The sequence below is a fragment of the Brachyistius frenatus genome, unplaced genomic scaffold, assembly GCF_029030835.1.
Source record: "Brachyistius frenatus isolate BFR_SWC_R1_liver_20210118 unplaced genomic scaffold, ASM2903083v1 Contig_98, whole genome shotgun sequence".
Lineage (NCBI taxonomy): Eukaryota > Metazoa > Chordata > Actinopteri > Embiotocidae > Brachyistius > Brachyistius frenatus.
In genome coordinates, this window is record NW_027210697.1 from 1230632 (window position 1) to 1251337 (window position 20706).

At 42.2% G+C, this 20706-nt stretch overlaps 1 protein-coding gene across 1 annotated transcript; it reads right to left on the bottom strand.

The window, feature by feature from the left end:
* Nucleotides 1-906: 906 nt before the first annotated feature.
* On the bottom strand, nucleotides 907-18901 carry LOC138628330 (leucine-rich repeat-containing protein 38). Its single transcript, XM_069711317.1, has 2 exons — nucleotides 17289-18901; nucleotides 907-3813 (listed from the first exon to the last, which is right to left on the bottom strand). The coding sequence occupies exons 1-2, from the start codon at nucleotides 17914-17916 to the stop codon at nucleotides 3566-3568; spliced, it is 876 nt and encodes a 291-aa protein (XP_069567418.1). The 5' UTR covers nucleotides 17917-18901; the 3' UTR covers nucleotides 907-3565.
* Between the last annotated feature and the right edge of the window lie 1805 nt (nucleotides 18902-20706).

The following is a 20706-nucleotide window of genomic DNA, read 5'->3' on the forward strand; positions in this document are numbered from 1 at the left end:
GCTTTAAGATAACAACTGAGCTAACAATAATCTGTTAATATACAGTAACTACACGGTAGTTGGAAATTATAATGATACGTATAAAACCGCCCCCTCGGATTCCTTGACTTAGGTCTGGACTTTTATCATATCGGGTAAAAAAAAAATTAAAAAAAAGAAGAAGCAGTTTTTCATCTGTTAAAGTGGAAAACAACCAAACGAATCCACTTTAGTGACTCTGGCGGCGATGAGCAGTGAAATGTTTAGAATCGTTTACCGACTATGAGGATCTGCTCCGTCTCGAGTCAACGAGCTTTATGTCTCGCTTATTCCCTCAGTGTGAACTTACAACTGTCGGCACCTTCCCTCCGGATATGAGCAATAGTGCGCGGTGTTCGCTAAACCAAACTGCCGTACGCCGCAAGGACAACCGATTTCAAATACGAAATGTACAGTGGCGTAAACCTTTAGGACTGCACTTATACTGAGGCTGGAATTGATCCTTTCACTAAGCCCCGCCCCCCCTTAGTAACCGTCGCTAGGCCCGTCAAGTGTTCGATCGCGCGGCCGTCCGGAAAGATTTAACGGTGAAAGATTTATTAACGTTGCAGCCGGGAGAGATTCTTTGGGTCAAATGATGAGCCGTGTTTCCCCGCGACTGACTGACTGACTTGACTGACTGTGGGTTTTATTGGTTTTCACTATCACGCTAAAGGACACCGTGTCGATGTCCTCAATTCTTACTTCGCTCCCATTCATTCTGATCCCGACCCGAGTCTGCCTCGTTCTAATCTACGCACCTGCAGGAGGCAACGCTCACGCTCATCGACGCGCACTTGGATATTCAGTTGGATTTCGCCGATAGTTTGTTGTTCACATTCTCAAATGGTGTACTTTACTTCTTTTTTTTTTTTTTTGTATCCCCCCCCCTAAGAGAAAAGGATTTAAGAAAAAGGATGACTTTGCCACGCGTAGGAGTATCTAACACAAGTTTGGCTGGAGTGTTTACTTCACCAAGAGGTGCCGTCATGACCCTACATTTTGATATAACAGCATGTGAACTCAAAAAGTGGATGTGGTAGTCCTGCACAGGTAAGAAACGGTAAAGTGATGTTGTAATGGGAAGCAGACCGACTCAAATCTGTTCTTTACGTGTTCATTCTTGTGATTTCGGGTTTTGAGGAGGCCGACTCCAAACTCTTTTCCCAGCTGCTTGTACACCGCCTCAACATACGGAGGAACCGAAAGCTCGACAGGCCTGCCGACATGCTTAGTTGCAACGGCCAGGTGACGATTGGACAGTTGAAGGGGAAGGGCTTAGCGAAAGCTCGATTCGGTTTTCTTAATTTGCGCAGGTCACGCGTCTTCAAAGTTTCCCCACTTAGTTTGAATTCTGGCAAATACACAACAGCCGTACAGTTTCAGTCTTGCACTTTTTTTTTTTTTTAGTAAGGATGTGCCATTTTCAACGCAACACGTGAAAACACACATTAATGAAAACACACCGGGACAACACCGACTGGTGCCAACACGCCCTTTAAAAAGAGCGCGGCGGGATGACGTTAGTTTCCTGTGAAATCGTTGGGCTTTTACTGATTATAATACAAAGGAGAAAAGAAATTTAAAAGAAAATAAGGCCACATATATATATTTTTTTTTTTGTTGTTATTTTTTTGTCATTGTTATGAAATGTGCTCGGGAACGCTGCACATTCAGATTTATGACTTGTTCTAAAAGGGATAGAGGCGTTTGGAATTCCTTTTTATCTTTTGTCAACCGCACAGAAACGATGACGGTGTTTGCTCGTGGCTCTTCTTCTGCTCGTTTCCATTTAGAGACTTGACATTCTTTCTGCTTCATATCTCAATTTCTCTGAATTATTCATGCCTTACAAGAATGTGAGAAGCAATGCAATATACCTTTGTTTTTGTTTTTGGACTGGTGGGGGGGAGGGGGCAGACCACTTCTTTTACCTCCCAAATTTGAATCATGGAGGATTTAAATATACAGAGTCACAATATTCAGGGGATTGATTTATTAAATTTAAATGTCCCGTCACTCTTTTAAATGCATATGAGTTTTGATATGAGACTTTTTCCAGGATATCAAATCAGCAACTTTACTACAAGTTATTGAGATCTTTAGTAAAAGGACAATAAACTGATGGATATCTTAAGCACAACAGATGTTTTCTCACAAAACTAAACTCTTGTTTGTCACAGCAAATAAATAACTCTTCTAAACTGACCTTCCTGTTAAAATAGAGGTTAAAGACTGCCAAGTGAGACAGCCGGTTCATCACAGACAGACTAGAAGAAAATAGAAATCTTTGGAGACTATAACTGCATGAGCACAATGTTTATGTATACAGAGTGATTTGGCTTCTATTTCGGAGCTATCCCTACCTCACGAAGCAACACGCCATCGACAACCAAGTCTGTATACGTGTTCTCTCCTCCACCTAAACCTAAGCTTTTGGCAGATGAAGACAGAACCAGTCCACATGATGTAATTAGAGGATTGCCAAAGTTAGGGTTCACCATTTAAAGTGCATTATTTGACACAATAATTCTACATAGATTCTATTTTAATACCATATTTGCCATCATTTCCAATATTAGATATTCTATGAATTCTTTTCTAAACAGTTCACAGTTATCAATCTAAAGGAACATACCGTATATCATCTTGACTTCTACGCTTGTTTGACTGTACATCGTTTTCTTTTGTACATACATTTGTGATTACATAATGAATATAGTACCACTGAAAGAACGTGCCGAGCCGCTGGAATCTCTTCCCGCGTACAGCACATCATTACCCAAATCCTTCGTGTTCAACTCACATCCCTGCTGTCTAATTTGACATGCCGAAGGAACAACGGTATTTTTCCTTCTTCAGTGCCTGCGAACAACAATGTTAATGTTAGTGAGTGAGGCTGTTCAAAACAGACACAAAATGGCAGGATATGCCGGCATATCATGTTACAGGCAGTTACGTACTGAGGTCATTGGTCGGTATGACATCCTTTTAGTTATGGGATTGAGATCTGGCATCCTGATCTACCTTGACAAAGTCACCCACGAGGTCACGCCGGCTTCGATGTCACCTTTACTGGATTTCAGATTCCAGAGTTGAATCTCCAACATGAGTAGATACGTTTTTGGTTTCTCTAAGACTAACGTGACAGCGCTGCAGCAACACCTCTTTGTTTGTAATCTATTTCTTGTTGGCCTTTGTATATTTATGTCGGCCTCTAACATCGAGCCGAGTCCCAGTGACCATAGATGACGACCACGGGCTCTCACAGCCAAAAATACGATCTCTATAATAGCATTGTACGAGTGGATCTGTACACTCACTAACCTTTAACGGGACTCATTCCTTGGGAATGTCTTTTGTTACCATATTTCAGAGGTCCACGTGCAAAGAAAACAACTGCAACCGTAGCGGGGCAAGATCCTACCGTTAACTAGTCCTGGATATTCACCAGGGAGGAAACAGCACGGGGGCCACTCACTGTCTTCGGTTTCCTCTTATTGTTTGAAGTACCAGGACCACACGGGCCCTCAACAGCAAATCCTCCTCACTCCTCACTCTCCTCCTCGTCCCCCTTGGCGCCTTTACTCCAGCGCTGGAAGCAATGAACAGTTGAAGCCAGGAAGAAGCTGGTCATGATGGCCACCACCGACACCGAGATGCCGGAGAATATGATGATGAGCAGGTCCGTTAGAGTCAGGGTGGCCTGACACTCACGAAAGCTGTCCTTTGAGAGCTGGGTCAGAGACACACGTCTGCCGTCCATAGGAAGGGAGCACTCCATGCCTTCCACCCCTGAAATGAAAACAGGAAATAAGACCAGACCAATTTCGACACGCTCGACACGCATTGCGTACGTGAACTTATCTATCTTACCGATCCCGTTTTTTGTCTGCCTCCACTTACTGACGTTATGATTCAAACAGACTGATCACGGTTGTATTTCCTCAGTAACTTTTGTGCAAAACTAAATGAATCGGTCTCTCTCGCTCGCGTCCGTAGGAGACATATCTGCGGCAGAGTTATTGGCCCTGGTGCATATATTTTTCTTGGGCCCCTCCCCTCCCATTTCCCAACATGCCCTCTTCCTTCGTAACTTTTAAGAATCAAACAACTACATTAAATATGTTTGTGATTGGAAGAAATTATATCTACTTTTGAAAAAACACAAAACAAGCAGTTTTGGAACATTTCAAAGAAAACAAATTAAGATAGCCTTCGTAAAATAAGCTGGGACTCAACCATTGGCGTACATGGTGGGAAGGTGTAATATATATATATGACAACCTGTCACACAAAATCACAGTGACTGTAACAAAATGCTAGGAGCTAATATAATGCTGCAGGATTTAGGCTGCACATACCCAAGCTGCCGCTACTGGGTAAAAGATTAGCTGTATAAGCGATAGCATGATGGCATACCGTATTGAACAGAGTAATTAGCTAGCTAAACACCCACGGAGACGGTGGGCAAATCCTACGTGTACACCGAGATTTAATCCCGCTGGCGCCGCTGCAGCGAATAATGTCATATTCATGGATTTCTAGACAGAAGTATTCATATGGCAGTATTTCAGGGATTACATCACACAAAGTGCAATCAAAAAGTTCAGAGTTGTTCCTGTTGTGCACGAACTGAGTGCAGCACTGTGATGTGCACAGAGCAGGGGCGAGCAGTCATTTTCATTTGTACGAATTTCAGGTTTTACCACTTGAGCAACATCAGCGCCTGAATTCTGTCTGTTTTTGTGACCAATGCCACACGTGCATGAGCGATGTGAACGTGGCCTCGATACTAGAGCAGAGCAGAGATCGCACATCAGCGGGGCGCGTCGGCCGCCTTGTTAACGGCGAGAAACTCGTGCGCTTTTAATGTTGGAGAACCAGAAGTTCAGGTCGTTTGCCCTAAACGTTGTCCCTCAGAAACCTCAGAACATCACGGTGGAACTCGGTGTTGGCCGTCTCCGTTGCCGGTCTTCCAAGTTTTACACAAAACTTTGCGTTGCGCTCTCTCTGCTCACGTTTCGGGTCCATATTGAAATCGACAAAATGTACCGGCGGTCACAAAAACACGCGTAACTCAGGAGCTGACGTCGCTCGAGCGACATTTGGAATACTTGCGCAAGTCAATGCTTCCTTCATGCACGGCAGGAACTTTGATTGTTCCTCATGTAGAAGAACAAGCAGCCGGTACAGCTCCGCCCGAGTCGCTTCACTGTTATTCCTCTCATTCCCCAGGAGTTTATAATTAAAGATAACGCCTTTCAGCCCGTGACATCAGCAGCTGAAGCGGCCCTCGCCTACTCACAGGACTGAAAATGATCAGAGAAAACTAAAGCGCGCAGTTTCCCTTGTTTGTACTCCGCCCTTTAATTCTAAGGAACTATGAGAAATATCTCAATTCAACAGGGTAATGCACTTTCTTCCAAAGAGTGGGATATGATTTAATAAACTCTAAGGTCGATGAGAAGTCTTCACTTATGAGTTGAAGTTGCACTGTGTTTACAGTACACCCACCCACAGCCTGACTGTAGGTTCACTCTTGGAATAAAGTTGAAATACCGTGAGGCAGAGTGATACTGTTTGTGTATAGCTGTGTGCTGTAAGAGAAGCTTTATTTTTGTCTTAATGTGTTGCAGTGCAGTGTCCGTAGCCCTGGGTGATGCCTTCCTTTGAGTCTCCAACATCAAGATAAATTACGGCGCGTTCTTTAGTAAACGGTTTAACGAATGGAATACAGATTCGGGTAACTCATTTAGATTTTTTTATTTTTTTTTACTGCAAGCTGCACGAGGCATTTCTCCGAGTAAACACGGCGTTAAATATGACCGCTGCTACGGCTTCAAAAACGTACCGATGTAGTGAGGGGCAGCGCTGTCTGAGACACACGGGCACCTTGACCAAACTCATCTCGAGATGAAAGCGATGGTAAATCAGAGCGAGCTGCTCTCTGTCTCTTGCACGTAGTTTATTGTTCAGACATTATTTAAATGGAAAAGGACAGTGACCGTGGCTTATTGGATTTCAAGGGTGCAAGTCCTCCGGTGAGTCATCTTCTGCAACTCGGATCAATCAGATCAACACAGTGGATCAGGAGGGTCAGTTTTAACATGTGAATGTTGAAGACTGGCCACTAAAACTACGACTAAGATAAACCCAACGGGTTTTCCTTCCTATTCTAACAGAGTCAATCATTTGAGGTATTTTACTGACAATTTTAATAACCTTTGAGTTTCCTTTGACACAAGTGCTAAATTAGACGCTTGCAACGCTGTTCCGAGTAAACACGTATTATCTAATAACTGTAACACTGCAAACAACAATCTTTACAGCAAGTAAGTTACCATCCTACTGGCAATATGTTGTGAAAAACGAGACATATTGATGCGAGCGCTGGCTTATAGGTGGGTAGAGATGAAGCCTTGCCATGTGGGTGGCTACTTTCTTCTGATACTGCACATGCAAATGCACACACTTGGCAGTACATCACTTCTGGGTGTTTGCTCGACAGTCAGCACAATTTGAAGCAGGCTTTGTTATAACACAGATAGAATAACTTCTGTGATTGTCGCATCAACCGACTGCCTTCATTCTGGGTTGAGTTAAAGCGGTGCTCGGCTGCTATTCAATGACTGACATTCGAGGGTTTTAATTAGGTATGAAAGAGAAATGTGAATAAGAAAATAAACTGATTTGCAAAACCCAACTAACAATGAAATAATGTGCTTGATGTGTAAAAGGTTGTACAAAGAAACTTCAAAAGTTGTAATTGACGATAGGAAACAACATTTTTGTTTTCGGATGGTGTGGAATTGTATTTCCTGGTTCTCTCATTGACTCGTTTACAGTATTGATTATGTTTGTAACTGAACTCTTTAAAAGCTTGATAAAACTTACAAGATACAGATTCTCACATTTCCTCTGATGTTCAATTGAAGAACAAAAAATTGGCAGTCAAAATTGCAGAAGTAAAAAGCTCAGTGAAGCTTAAATTTGGATATGAACATGATTTTGTGTTTTTGAATTACTGTTGTGACATAAACAATGATGATGTCACGGTGAGTCTTTGAAAAGACATAAAGATAAATAAAACTAAGAAATAAAGAAAGCATTTGAAATTTTGATCAGCATGTGGATGTTTTCATCTCTTTTACTACTTTTTTTTTATTTAATCCAGCACTTCCGTGACTTGCTGTTGTGTGCATAAGCTCAGAAAAGGTTTTCCAAGACTTACATTTTAATCTTAATAACATCCCGTGGGTGCAGCATAACTTGATGATGATGGATGGCCTCCGACTCCTATTGACTTCTACTCACGAAAAATAAATAAATAAATAGAAAAGTTGATTCCAAGTTTACTGCAAGCATCATAATGAAGGGAAATGTCACCCAGTGCAACGGTGTGGCTTGTTTATGTGTTTATTATGGTTCCTGGACAATAATGGAGTGGTTGGTTTTGCTCATTTAAGGGGATTTGTTACCCAAGGTAAAGAATATTACAAGCACTACATCTTAAATCTTGTTGTTCTTACATTAAAATGTCATTAAAAACCTTCATTTGGTCATTTTGTTTGCGACTATTATGCATATTATTAACGTATACAACTTGCGATCCCTAATTTTTTTGTTCTTTTCTTATAAATGACATGTGCACGGCTCCCACCACAACATACACGGAGACGAACTAGACAAGAACCACAGCACACGTGCTCGCGAGACAAGTTCTGCTGAGAACTCAAGTAGCCTCCGGCCAGTGATTCAAAAACAAACCAGGCACCGAGAAAGACGCTCCAAAGTGACTAAAGAGCCGATACTGGCGATCCTGGTGAGGCTAGAGAGGAGCGCACCAGTCCCTGTCACGATTAATTCCACGACATGTCTACCACCATATGCTGTGGGAATCAGAGATCAAAACAAATTAATAGCTTGTGAGGAAACTGCTCATTCAACTCGTCTGAGTAACACGCAAGTCTACTGAAGAGGCAACGATGACCTGCTGGACTCACAACCATTTAGTAATCTCCATGTGACAAATATAAGCTGAAAATGTTTTGCTGGCTTTTTTTTTTTTATATATATACTTAAAAAATTGAATATTCTAAGAAATGAATTGCATAGCAAACCACATAGCTCATACTTGATTCAAAGGGGCTTTTCGAAGGGATTTCTTTTTTACACGTGTGTTAAGTTATTAGAGATGGTTAAATTCTAAACTCGCCATATAAAGGCAGCCCCAGTGATGTGCACTTATCCTTGATTCCATGCAAAATAAATCCTTTCCAATAAATAGTTGACAGTTAAAAGGGGAAAACAAGAAGCAGAGAGGGGATACAAATGTGCAGCAGAGTATTTAGAAAAAAGCCAGAAAAGTCAAACACGGACAGAATGCAGTGACCTTGTAATTATTTGTTAAACCGCAGATTTGAGGGAAGTTCACCTTCTGTGTCATTGCCACACATCTTATAAAAACATTGATAAAAAACAGAAAATCCAATATATTAAAGAGCCTGTCCTGTCTGTTTGTGCCAGAGATAAAGGGATCATATTTATATTCTCAGTGCACTTACTGCATGGAAAATGCCCCATCACCTAAGAGACTTAGCCTTTGCCTTTTGAAACCTCTCTGCCGGATCTTGCCTGCTCCAGATGCTTCATTAATAACATCTGAGACTAAAATTATCCTGGTGAACACATGGCCTCTGCAGGAGGTACAGCATTATCACATTTATCATAAACAGGCCAGTGGTGGACGGAGACAGCAAAGTTTAATTATTTTTCACTGCTATTTTTAGTAGATCATTTTCATATATAATTTGTGAGCATGTCACATGTCTAGACTAACAACCTAACTTTATTTGTGTTAGTTTTTATATTCGTCTGAGCATAACATACAATTCAAAAGCTACACCGAAATGTAAATCCTTTTTTATATGGACATTTATTCCAATACAAACATTTGCATATGCAATAAATTATGCAGGGTTTGCAAGGAGATAAAGTAGCTTTCCAGTGGAGCTATTGTTGCAGTTAAGAACTGAAATTACGCAATAGGGGAGACAGACTCGCACTGCCTGACAAATGGGGGAATTACTGAACAGCTGTGTTCTTTGGCAAAGAGTGGAAACCCTCTGGAAAAACACCATAATGATAGTTTCTTAGAATTGCAAGCTGTCTATGACGAAGGATGTCCAGACTTTCAGTAATGTAGCTTCAACCCGAGTCAGATTATTGTTGACCGTAAATTGCTTTATATTAATAGAATTTTGCAAACAAACACAGACTATGCTTCCTTTGAATACGCCTAGTTCACCTTATACGGTGTAATTTTGACTAAATACTACCAGTATATGAATATACACCAAAGGTTGCATTTAAAAACGGATGTAGTTTCTGGATTAGAAATGTGAAGCTCATGCAGATGTGCAATACCACCGAGGGCCAGTAGGGCTCCAAAAACCACAGGTTCCAATCGACATCCATTCAAATTGCGTCGACTTTTCTCAGAAAATATTAAGTCATAACATTTTTTTTTCAAAAGTCATTATGGTGTCGCCAAATACACTCCTGATCAGCGTTGTGGTGGTCTTTCTGAAAATAATTCTCAAAGAGAGGTCTGTTTGGGGGCGTGCCTGGTTTGATAGACGTGCCTGGGGTCCCGTGTCCTCGGGTTTTCCATCGAATTCACCCCTCGCCTTCCCCAGCTTGTTCAAATATGGTTACTTCTGGCTCCAAAAAAAACAAGATGGCAAATGTCAACCGCTGTGTTTACCAAGGACAGTCCACGTTAGGCTCAATGAAGCACGATAACTCTCAGAGAGCCCGACTAACTTGACCTCACTGTGGTTTAACAATCTGATACAGAACTAATAAAAAAAAAAATAATAAAAAAAAGAAGAAAGATTTAGAGCAATGCAAAGAGAGCGGACTAGTTTATAGCACAAGTGTTTGGTTTGTCTGTTTTGGGCTTCTGTAGAAACATGACGGTGCAACATGGCCTCGTGGAAGAAGACCCACTCCCCATGTAGATGAGAGGCTTATTCTGAGGTGATGAAACAGGAACAATTCCTAATCTCAGGTGATTATGCGTAAATGAAAAGATAATTAAGAATATTACATTATTACACACTGGGCCTTTAATATGCAACCTAATTTATTCAGTGTAATTCTGCTGAGGAATGATGTGTCTGGAAGTACAGCTGCAGGCTAGAAGCTCTGTGATTTAATGTCCAGGGGGAATTAAATATACTGTGCATGTTAAATGCAGACGGAGTAGGTGCTTTCATGTGGATTAGAGTCCTGTTTGAAATGGTTGCACCAAAACTTCTAATGAAAGCTGTGAACGTTAATTCATTGCAGCCCCACTTTTACTGTGGCACAATTTTTTTTTCATGTTCTCAGCGAGTATCTCAGACCATTTTTATTGGTCCACATCAGCTTTGTAAAACTGATCCTGTAAAATGTCCAGAGTTCATAAACGATCCCCCAGCACCACTGTGATCGCAAATCGTGCGGCTGCAAAGCCGGCTACTGTACAACAATGCAACAGAAATCACACCTTTACACCATCAGGTGTGTCAGCCCACACGGCTATGTTACATTCCTGGCGCGGACAGTTGATGGATTACATTTAGGATTACAGCCAGCCGACAGGATAGGCTATCTGCCGTCTGGGCTGTGATTGATCTACCTCGCTGTGGCGGGCTGATATTGGAGGATTGTCTCTCCTCCCTGTCTCAACACCACACTGTCTCTCCAGATTGATCTCTGCGCCAACAGCTGAGGCAAAAATCGCCACAATAGTAAATCTGCAGAAGCGTGCAGAATTGGCAAAACACTGGTGACGAGGCTCTCTACTTAAATACTCCCTACTTGAATAAACAAGATGAATGTGCCACTCAAGTGTGATTTAAACGGACCCATGCACGTATAATTGCAGAGGCATTGAAGAATTATTCCCTTACAGTGACGGAGAGAGTCTGAGTGATATCTGAGAGAAAAATGGCGAGAGATTCGTGCAGGAAGAGGGCAGGAGTAGGGATTAGAAAGGAACAGAGCGGAGACTGTGTGAAATGAATGCACAAAATGACAGGCATTCATGTGACAGTGGGGCGAGGTTAAACCATTCAGGAGCGGACTCCTTGTGTGTGGAGATTCACGGGCATCCTTGTACTGAGGGCATATTCAAAATGTCCCATCACAAAAGCACAAATACACACTTGTAAATGATCTTTTTTTCCCCCCCCAAACACAAGAGAAGATAGTCGAGAAGCAATTTCTAGAAGATTTCTTTTCAGCACATTAAATAGCAGTTTGTCTACTGTCATAACTCATGAGGAAACCGCTAAATATGCAGGTTTTAGTAATTTATGCTTCTCAGTGGGCCACAAAGTGGAACAAAGGGAAGTTTCCATCATGCTCGATTCTGCACACGACCAGTGAAATAATGCTTACGGCTTTTCACCTTTTATTTCTGACACTGGCAGATTATCTGTCTCTGCTACTGTACGTGTAGCAGCTGATGCTATCACACATTGTAATTCTGTCCACCTTTTCACACTCAGCTTTCCCTTTACCGGCGCTCTCTGTTTCACATCCCAACTTTAAATAAACATTAAATTAGGCCAAGATAAAACAAGCTGTCAGCCTGTGTTAATGGAACAGATATTTTCTCATCACATACCCATGGGTAGTAAAGATAGCAAGTGATGTCGAGCGCGGCGGCATTTTGCGCGGTAGTGCCGGTCAACGGCGTCATATTTTCAGATCTGTTTGTCTCGACGGAACAACTCGATAGGCTGTGAAGGAAAAGTCGGACTTTGACCTGTTACATGAACTGCTAATCTGTAGTGAAACTGTACAGGTCACGACTAGTGCGAGTAGCAACGCCACGACGGGACTCGGTCGCAATCTCCCATCTCCCATCTCCCAGGAGAGCTGGCCAGCCCTGCCCTGTAGGCAGCTCCAGCTCCAATTACCCTGGCCAATGTGCTGTAGAACTGTGTCACTCTGAATTATACATGGCCTTTGTTCATCCTTAACCCAAGAGCACTGGAGACAGCAGTGGATCCTGTTTACACTCATCCTTCCATTAAAACATTTATGACCCTAATTAGTGGCAAAAAAAAGCCTTTTAAATGGGAGCAAAAAACCCGAAACAAATGCGGATCCCTTTACTGCTTTCTGTACAAAATTTGTATTTTAACATTAAATCTGACAATCTGATTCAACACAGACATGGTCAATAATAATTATTTGTCTCCAGTACTATACATAGGAGCCCAAACACAGCCGGGGTTTCTATCCAAAAATGTCTATTTCATCCATTTTAAGTATCTTCAAACCACTCACAACGCTGACCTGCAGTAATCAAAGTTATGCAAACAGGAAAGTGTGCTGCGTCGTGATCTGAAAATCACAGGGGAAATCAAGATGTGAAAAATGAAATGGGAATTGGGTTTACGACGGGCTCTGCAGCTGCAGCATTATGCAGGCCTTCACCAAGGAAGCCATAAATATCTTGGGAGGACTTATGAAACAGCAGTACACTTTGGTTTTATTTACAGTGAAATAGTTGAGGATTCTGTTCAATTACTGCTCGTGCCATATTTTATAAAAGTTCGACAGCAAACATACTCCTGTCACACTGTGCTCCAAATCCAATCTACATATTAATGTACTCATTTTACTGATCTAGATGATGAATCTGTCTTGCTGAGAACATGAAAGAAATGACCAATTACTGGCCAACACAAAAACCTTAGAATACACCTTTTTTCAAAGGTTTGATGCATCATACTAATATTATGACTGACAGTTACATTTTAAAGTGGGGCTCCCGACAATATTGTTGCAATTTTGATATGAAGGTATTTGGTCAAAAATATTGTGATATTTCAGCCCTATTTCAAAGTGAAGCGACTTCTAGCAGTAGGAGAAATAATGACAAACTGGTGTCTCAAAGAAGTGATGCAGTTCACACTCTAACCATGAGTCGGGAGAGCTTTTTAAAACTGTTGCCATGACGACAAAGGTTGTGCAAGTTTAAGGAAGTAGTAACTTTAACATAACATGGTTTAAAGTCATAATTTTAACCCAAACCATTATCTTGCCCGGAGGAGAACCAAGTGCTTTTTGTGCATAAACCTAAGCAGAGGTGCTAATTTAGGAAAAACTCGTTTGGGATTTATTTGAAGGCTGGAACTTACAACCTACATGGCGATTAGGGGTTGGAGGAGTTTTGAAACCTCACTCAAAACTAAAGCAGAGAGCGCACAGATGTAGGACCAGTCTGTCGGATGTCTGGCAGTCGTATCGTAAAAGAACAAAATGTGCATGATCCTAAAATTGTTTTCAATTCCTTTACCACCAAATAGAAGAGGTGATGAAATAAAGAGGGAGAGATTGACAAGAGATAAAATGCAACACAGTTAATTATGAAGTGCAAAACGCAGACAGACGGTCAAGACCGGACAGAAAACATACCACTAGGCAAAATTAAAATGCATAATAACAGTTTTTGGTCCCTAATTTGAAGAACAGAGAAGGATTTCCAAGTTGAATTTAGCGGAACACTTGAGACGTGACGCCGTGTCGTATTCGGCTCGCGGTTCAGCTTTCACGCACCAGTCTAGATGGTGCCGCATGCTGTCATTTTAAAGTTTGTGCGCCAAATGTTTTGAGGCTGTTGTAAAATTTGTGTTGCCAACAATGTCAACACCACGTTCCGACGAATTTACACAGCACATCTAGTTCCTCTGTTGTATCACAGGAAACTCTACTAACCACTCATGTTAATGTTTTTTTTTAGCTTTTTGTTTTGCCCGTCTCCCTCGTCTCCCCTGCCTTCTCCACACCATCATGTGGCATACGAGCTGTGGGTGCAGCACTTTTAGATGTGGATGGAGCAAAGTAAGACTCAGCACTGCCCACATTATCAAAAGGTACCGGTAACCTATAGCTGCAAGCACGAAGGCACAAATGCAAATGTTGCTAGGACAACGATGTACAGAAGTTTGCAAATAGTTTGTTCGTTGCCTGCTTTAGTACCTACAGCTTTATAATTTATACTTTCTAAAGTGACGTTAGACCACGGCCATGATTTTATTTCTCCAAACGCCCATTTTCTTTTGGAGCTGCAGAACTGGGACCTTTGAAAAAGAAATCATTTGCTACTTAAATAAAATGGGCTGCAAAATTAAACCAGTCAGCTGCTGTTTGGAGTCCTGTGATCACTTTGAGAATTGTGAATTTAACACATGCATACAGCAAAAGTATTACAATCAGTATATCCCGTTGAATTGCTATAAAGAGACCATTTGTAGCACCTTTACCCGTTATATTTTGAACATTGGTTGAGCTCTTGGAGAGGCTGCACACACTGTTTTGTTATTGTAAACGCCCCTGCTGCGTTGTTTGATTAAAAAGACATGCGATGCAACACCCACCAAGAGGAAGCGAGCACACTGGTGCACCATTTAGAATGTAATTTCTGTCTCTGTAATTGATTTTCTCTACAAAGAATGAGATATTAAGTTGAAACACCCACACTGACGATGGTTGTCAGGGCTCATGCATATTGAAAAGCTTTCGGAGTCAAGCTCATTCCCTAATGAGAGTCCATCTGTTATTGTGTAGCCACTTCCAATACGGCATTGCAGAGAACAGGTCATTGCATTTTTCGGCAATCGAGAGTTCAGTCATTACGTTAATTAGATCTGGCAGTATGGTGCCTGCATGCGTGAACCAGCCGAGTTTATAAATCCAACTCAATGTAAGTCTCCCAAAGAGACCCCGTGAGACTACTGGAGCAACATTTGTCTTCACATCTTAGATTTTGATAACCTGATATTAGACTAAGTCGACTGGTTTTACCTTCAGCGTGTCTCAGTTACAAATATGAGCAAAAAGACAACATGCGACATATTCCACTGTTCGTAGTATTTGCTCGTGGTCGCTTTTGACTGTTTTGCAGTGAGAAACAAAAAGTGGCTTCTATCAACTATAAACAGAGGAAGGCAGCAACTTGTTGACAAAGATTTTTTTTTTTTAGTTCAGTATAAAAACATATTGTCCTCTCTGACCTGTTTTTAATTTACATAGTTTAAGAAGAGAATATTAATAAAAACAATTAATATTCCTTTTGCCGAGATGTTTTTTTTTTTCCATAAGAAAAGGTCAATTCCAGCCAGAGAACATGATTAAATGATCCAAAAATACAAATGAAGACCACTTTAGATATCCCCGACACATAAGTAGAGATGTGTGTGTGTTTTGCCCAAGCCGGCGGACCTATCTCTGGGGCCATAAAGTAAACACTCACTGATGGGGATGTAAGAGCCACATATGAGGTGAGATACGCATTACTAACTCAATTTGAGAGCGTGTATACTCTGGAGGCCAGTTGGCAGCCATGCCAGCAGCTTGGCCATGCTTTTGGCTTCCCCTTTGTAGTCTATGTGTGCCTGGCCAGCACTGTCGATGCAATTCATTATGCCTGGGAGTTGACAACACTTAGAACCTGTGATTAATGCATTTGAAACCTATTGCTTCGGGGAATTCGGTTTTCTTGCCAGTTTATTAACTTTACTTCCTCACAGGTCCAAACTTGTCGGTTTTTGGGGCAAGTGAAAAAAGACCCGGGAGGAAAGCGAGAGCAGAATCAATAGCATAGTACACCATGGCCTAAATGTATAGTAGGAGTTGTCAGCAGTTTCTAACGACCAGCCTGTTTTTGGAGGGAGCAAAGTAAAAGCTTTTTAAAAAAATTTTTTTTTATTGAATATATTTAATCACAATTAGGATTTTGACTTTTAGTTTGAAAAAAAAATACTTTTTATGATAAAAACACGACATATGATACCATTACGCATTGGCTTTGATGGATGATCATTTTCATGAAGTTTCTCACAACTTAATAAAAAATAAATAAATAAGAAAAAAAAAATATCTCGAGGCAGTTGATTTGTGTCCATTCTATTCAGGCTTTAGACAGAAAATTATCTTTGTATGCACAGGTCAACATTTCACACTCCAATTAACCTTGGAGCAGTGACAGAAGGATCTGCACACCTTCGTGCACAATACCCTGTGCCTGAACATTACATTATGTACTGTATTTCTAGACTGAGTTTTTAAAATACACCCACTGTGAGCCACATTCACACTGAAATCTCAAAATAAACCCACATCATGCGCTACGCCACATCTATACTGTGATCTAAACATGATAACAGCATGAGTTACGAGTCATGTGTGGCTGAACTGTCAGCTCTGTTTAGTTTTGCTTCTTTGTGCCAACGTGCTGGCCTGCTCTTATGAGATAACTACTGTCCGTGTCCTTTGCGAGGACATTAATAGTAATACATAGCTGACCTTCAGTAAAAGCATTTATGGGTCCCTCTGAACAAAGACACTTGTCTGGGAATGAATGTCCACGGACGAGTGTTTTACATTTTCTATATAACCTTCTAAACTGAATGATATTAACACAGATCTGGACAATTTGTAATGCTTTCTGTTCTAGCCAGAACATACTGCAAACCACCTTTTAGAATTCAGTAGCTTTGACTGCTGAAAGCAATCAGCTACATGTAAGCAGATCTTACACGCAGTGTAATACCTCTAAAGGGACATGGTGACCCCCTTCGCCTTGTTTTGTTCCTCAGATAAGCGTGCGCACGCTGAGATCGCCTTGCAAACCCACCAAAACTTCAGCCCTGTTATCTAACTGAGCCCTGGTGGCTAAATCACAGTGGTAGACGGAGTCTGTAGTGTGAAAATTCACGTGGATAGAGCAATAAACACGGCAGCAACAGAAAGGGTTGGACTTTCATTGGCTTAGGAAAAAGGTCATTGCTGAATTAGTGTCTGCTGAATGGCAACTGTGATGAATATTATATAAACATGAGCCATAAATGAATTTACACACAGGGTAGAGGTCAATGCTCGCTTCACGAGCACACTTAAATCAGGAGCCTGAAGAACTGCAAGCTAAATTCAAAATGTCTTAATAGTTGTTTATTATCTTTTTCCATATTAGCCAACGCTTCATTGGTATATCTTGAATTAAACCATCATTGTAGTTTTCACTTTCAAACAAATGCTATTGTGTCATATTACACACTCAGTCTCACATTTATAGGCTATGGGGGTGGAGGAAGAAAGAGACAAAATTAGAAGGGGGGAGGGAGGGGGGGGTTTCCTCTCCTACAGGGAAAACCTAAATAGACCAGAGACGTGTTATAGCAATGGATTTGTGCTGATAGGCTTACCATTTGGAAGCTTGTGACTGTTCTCCATCAGCCAGGCAAACAGGCTGGCAAAGTTGCAGTTGCACACCCAGGGGTTGCCCTCCAGTCTCACCACCCGCAGGGAGGGCAGCTGACTCAGTGCCCCCACCTTTAGGGTAGACAGTGCATTACGCTCCAGTTCCAGTTCTCTCAAAGAGGTGAGGCCCAGGAAAGCATCCTCGTTCACCATGCTCAGATACGGGTTGTTTCCCAATCGAAGTTTGATCAAACTCCGGGACTCCCCAAAAGTCCCCTTCGGGATTTCGGTCAGATTGTTGCTGCCCAGGTCCAAGAAGACCAGCCTGGAAGAGGTGCTGAGGGTCCCTTGCTCTATGTGGGAGAGGGAGTTGTTCCGGAGGTCCAAGTAGACCAAGTCACTGTACAGAACCAGGAAGTCCGAGGGGATGCGGGGTATCCAGTTGTCGGACAGCAAAAGCCTGCGCACGTCCAACGGGATCTCATCGGGCAGACGGGTCAACCCGCGGCCGCTGCAGTCCACGGTGTGAGGATCTGGGCACAAGCAGGTTGCTGGGCAGTTTTCCCCCCGGGTCCATAAGACAGAGGACAGCAAGACGAGGATAAGTTGAAGCCCGCAGACACATGGCAACATGATCAAGGGGGTGAAACAAGTGAGGGGAGAAAGAGGCTTGGGGTAAGGACAAACAGGAGAGGGTGGGTGGGGGTCGAAAACAAGAGGGTTGAGGGTCACGGGGCAGGTGATCGGGACAAGGGAGGGGAAGGGGTGAGTGAAGGGGGCGGAGGGGATCAATCCTCCTGGAGGAACATCCTGTCGTTATGGAGGTGAATATCTGGAAGGGCTCAGGAACTGTGTGACGGCAGAGCAGCGGCGAATACCGTTTTCCAAGAGATCATGTAGGAAGCTGCTTGGATGGAACAGAAGCAGCCTGCTTTGAATGAGAAAAGAGAGGGAGATAGTAAGCGGGAGGTAGCGGGAGAGCAAGAAAGCCCGAGCCTCACAGAGAGGGGGCGGGGGTGGGGGGGGGTAGCTTAAGAGAGGTAAATAGACACGAGCGAGCCGGGAGTGAAGAGAAGTCGGGGGCACCGACGAGGGAGAGGGGGCGGAGGAGGAGGCTCTGTCCGCCGCGCTACCCCACAGTGGGTCTGGCGGCAGTGACAGACGAAGACGATAAGGTCTCTGACACCGAAGGATAAATGCAGCTGTGATTCAAGCATGACAAGCAAAGGGTGACATCGTCGCATCCCTCCATTAGTCCCGCGTCTCTGTGCTGAGGAGCCCGACGGTCTGGAAAGAGAGAGAGAGCAGCTCACGGCACATCGCTCAAGCGTGCGGTAAGGTTGTCCCTCGACCACCCCCCCACTCCCACCCCACCCCACCCCACCCCCAGCCTCCTATTATTCCTTCTCGGTCTCCCGGTGCCCTGCAACACGCTGGGAAAACACAGCACAGCTCAGTGTCACGCCGTCCGCCGCCGTGTCGAGGCTGAGCGGGAAAGAATCCGAAGGTCCAGGCGGGAGCCGCGTGGATGTAGGTTGCAGTGCTGAGCTGCACACAGCCATGCCACTCCAACGTCTGCCTCTGAATCTACCACGGTTTATCTCATGCCCTCTCTGCTCTCCTTATTTCCAGTGGGGGGGGGGTGTGCCCGAACCACGCTGTCAACATGTGATGTCATTTCCTATAGTGTGAAGAAAAGAAAAAAAAGAAAGAAAAAAAACGAGGACTGGTCGTGCCTAACAATCTGGAAACTGGAAGATGTGCGTAAGGCTGTTTATTTAGTTTGATGTTTTTACCGCTCTGTTGAGACATTTTCACACGTATTATATCTGTCCACCTGTTTCGTAATAATCTGACAATAAAGCCATTGTTTGACCATTTTAGAGGAAATAGTATTTAAAACAGGTGGGATTACACAGTTTGTCTTTTGGATAGTCCTTCTGGTCTATAAATAAAAACTGACCTTTTAAATATATATGGTGTTAACCTTAATTCTTGTGTATTTACTTATTTTGTTTCTCCAATGTTGAAATTAGCAAAGTGTTGGTGTAGGGTTAAAACAACATAACGCATCACTCAATTAATTTGCCTTTGCTATTTTGGAGAATAAAACAGAAGTCTCAACCCACAATGGAGAGAAGAGAATTCATTCAGCATGTGTATTGAATTTTTCAAATGGGATTTTCTCCAACAGGTAAATGCAATTTGACGAAGGTTGTTGCAGGGGGATGACGAATTATACCTGAGGAGATGAGGGTAGCGTGAAATCTCTTAAGAAAGTGGTGTGGCCATACATGGTAATTACTTTTTTCCAACAACATATTCCCGAAGCAAATTTAATGCATTAATAAATTACATGCACACCGATTTACAAGCTCATGTAAATATGAAATCGAACATGCATACACCTGCACCTCATGACAACCAACCAGGTGGCAATAACACCAAACTTGCTTCATCACAGGTTAAATCTAATAATACCAACTCTCGCTCGAGGCGTTCGCTCAAGTCAGACGAGTCTGCAGCATCACAGTGTTGATTTTGTGCCACAGAGAGAAGCTCCGTCATCAAAAAAATGAGATTTTGATCAGGGATAGCACATATAAGGTGAAAAACACCAAAAGCTGAGACAGCTTTCATCGTTTCCTGCAAAACCATTTCAACGTTACATCTCACTCTGATGATTCCATTTAATGGCTCAGCTGTTTTGCACAGTGCTTAAATATTTGCTGTCACGTGGACAGTTTGATGACTTTCCATAGAAAACAAACAATATTTAAATTTTTGCTATGCAAAATCTCAGTGTCATAAAACTGATGTGTGCAGAATTATTTCTGATCCGAGAACATCCTTCCGAACAGCACTGATATCACGACTATAACTTTCTAGATAATTGTAGAAAAAGTTTATCTAAAAGAAAAAAAAATACTGTTGACCTTAAAAATGCTAGGTAGGGGGTTCTTTGATGAATTTACCAACTTTGTATTTCATGAGAGAAGTTGAGGATTTTTTTAAAATCAAGTCTAATGAAGCCAGATGTTTTTTTTTTAAACCAGTCCGTAGTGGCCCTCATTGGTACTGCATGTTAAAGCACTTCTGCATTGGCTTTAATTTTCAGAACTGGAAACTACATCCATTTTTAAACAGTCTATATCCTCTCTCTTATTTAGCACTGCTGCTGCATAAAACATTTCTCCTCCTCATTCAATTAAGGCAGTGTTAAGTGTAAACTAGTCACTTAATCCACATATGCTAAGATTTTAAGCAAAACGGTTATAAACAACATAACACTGTTTTTGCAGTATGTACTGCTTTACGATACATTTGTTCAAGCCCTATTGCCATTGTAAATTTTGCTGAGTGACTAATGCTTACACTCATATTAGTCATTTAGTTGTAGTAGAGGGGTTTCATTACCTCATA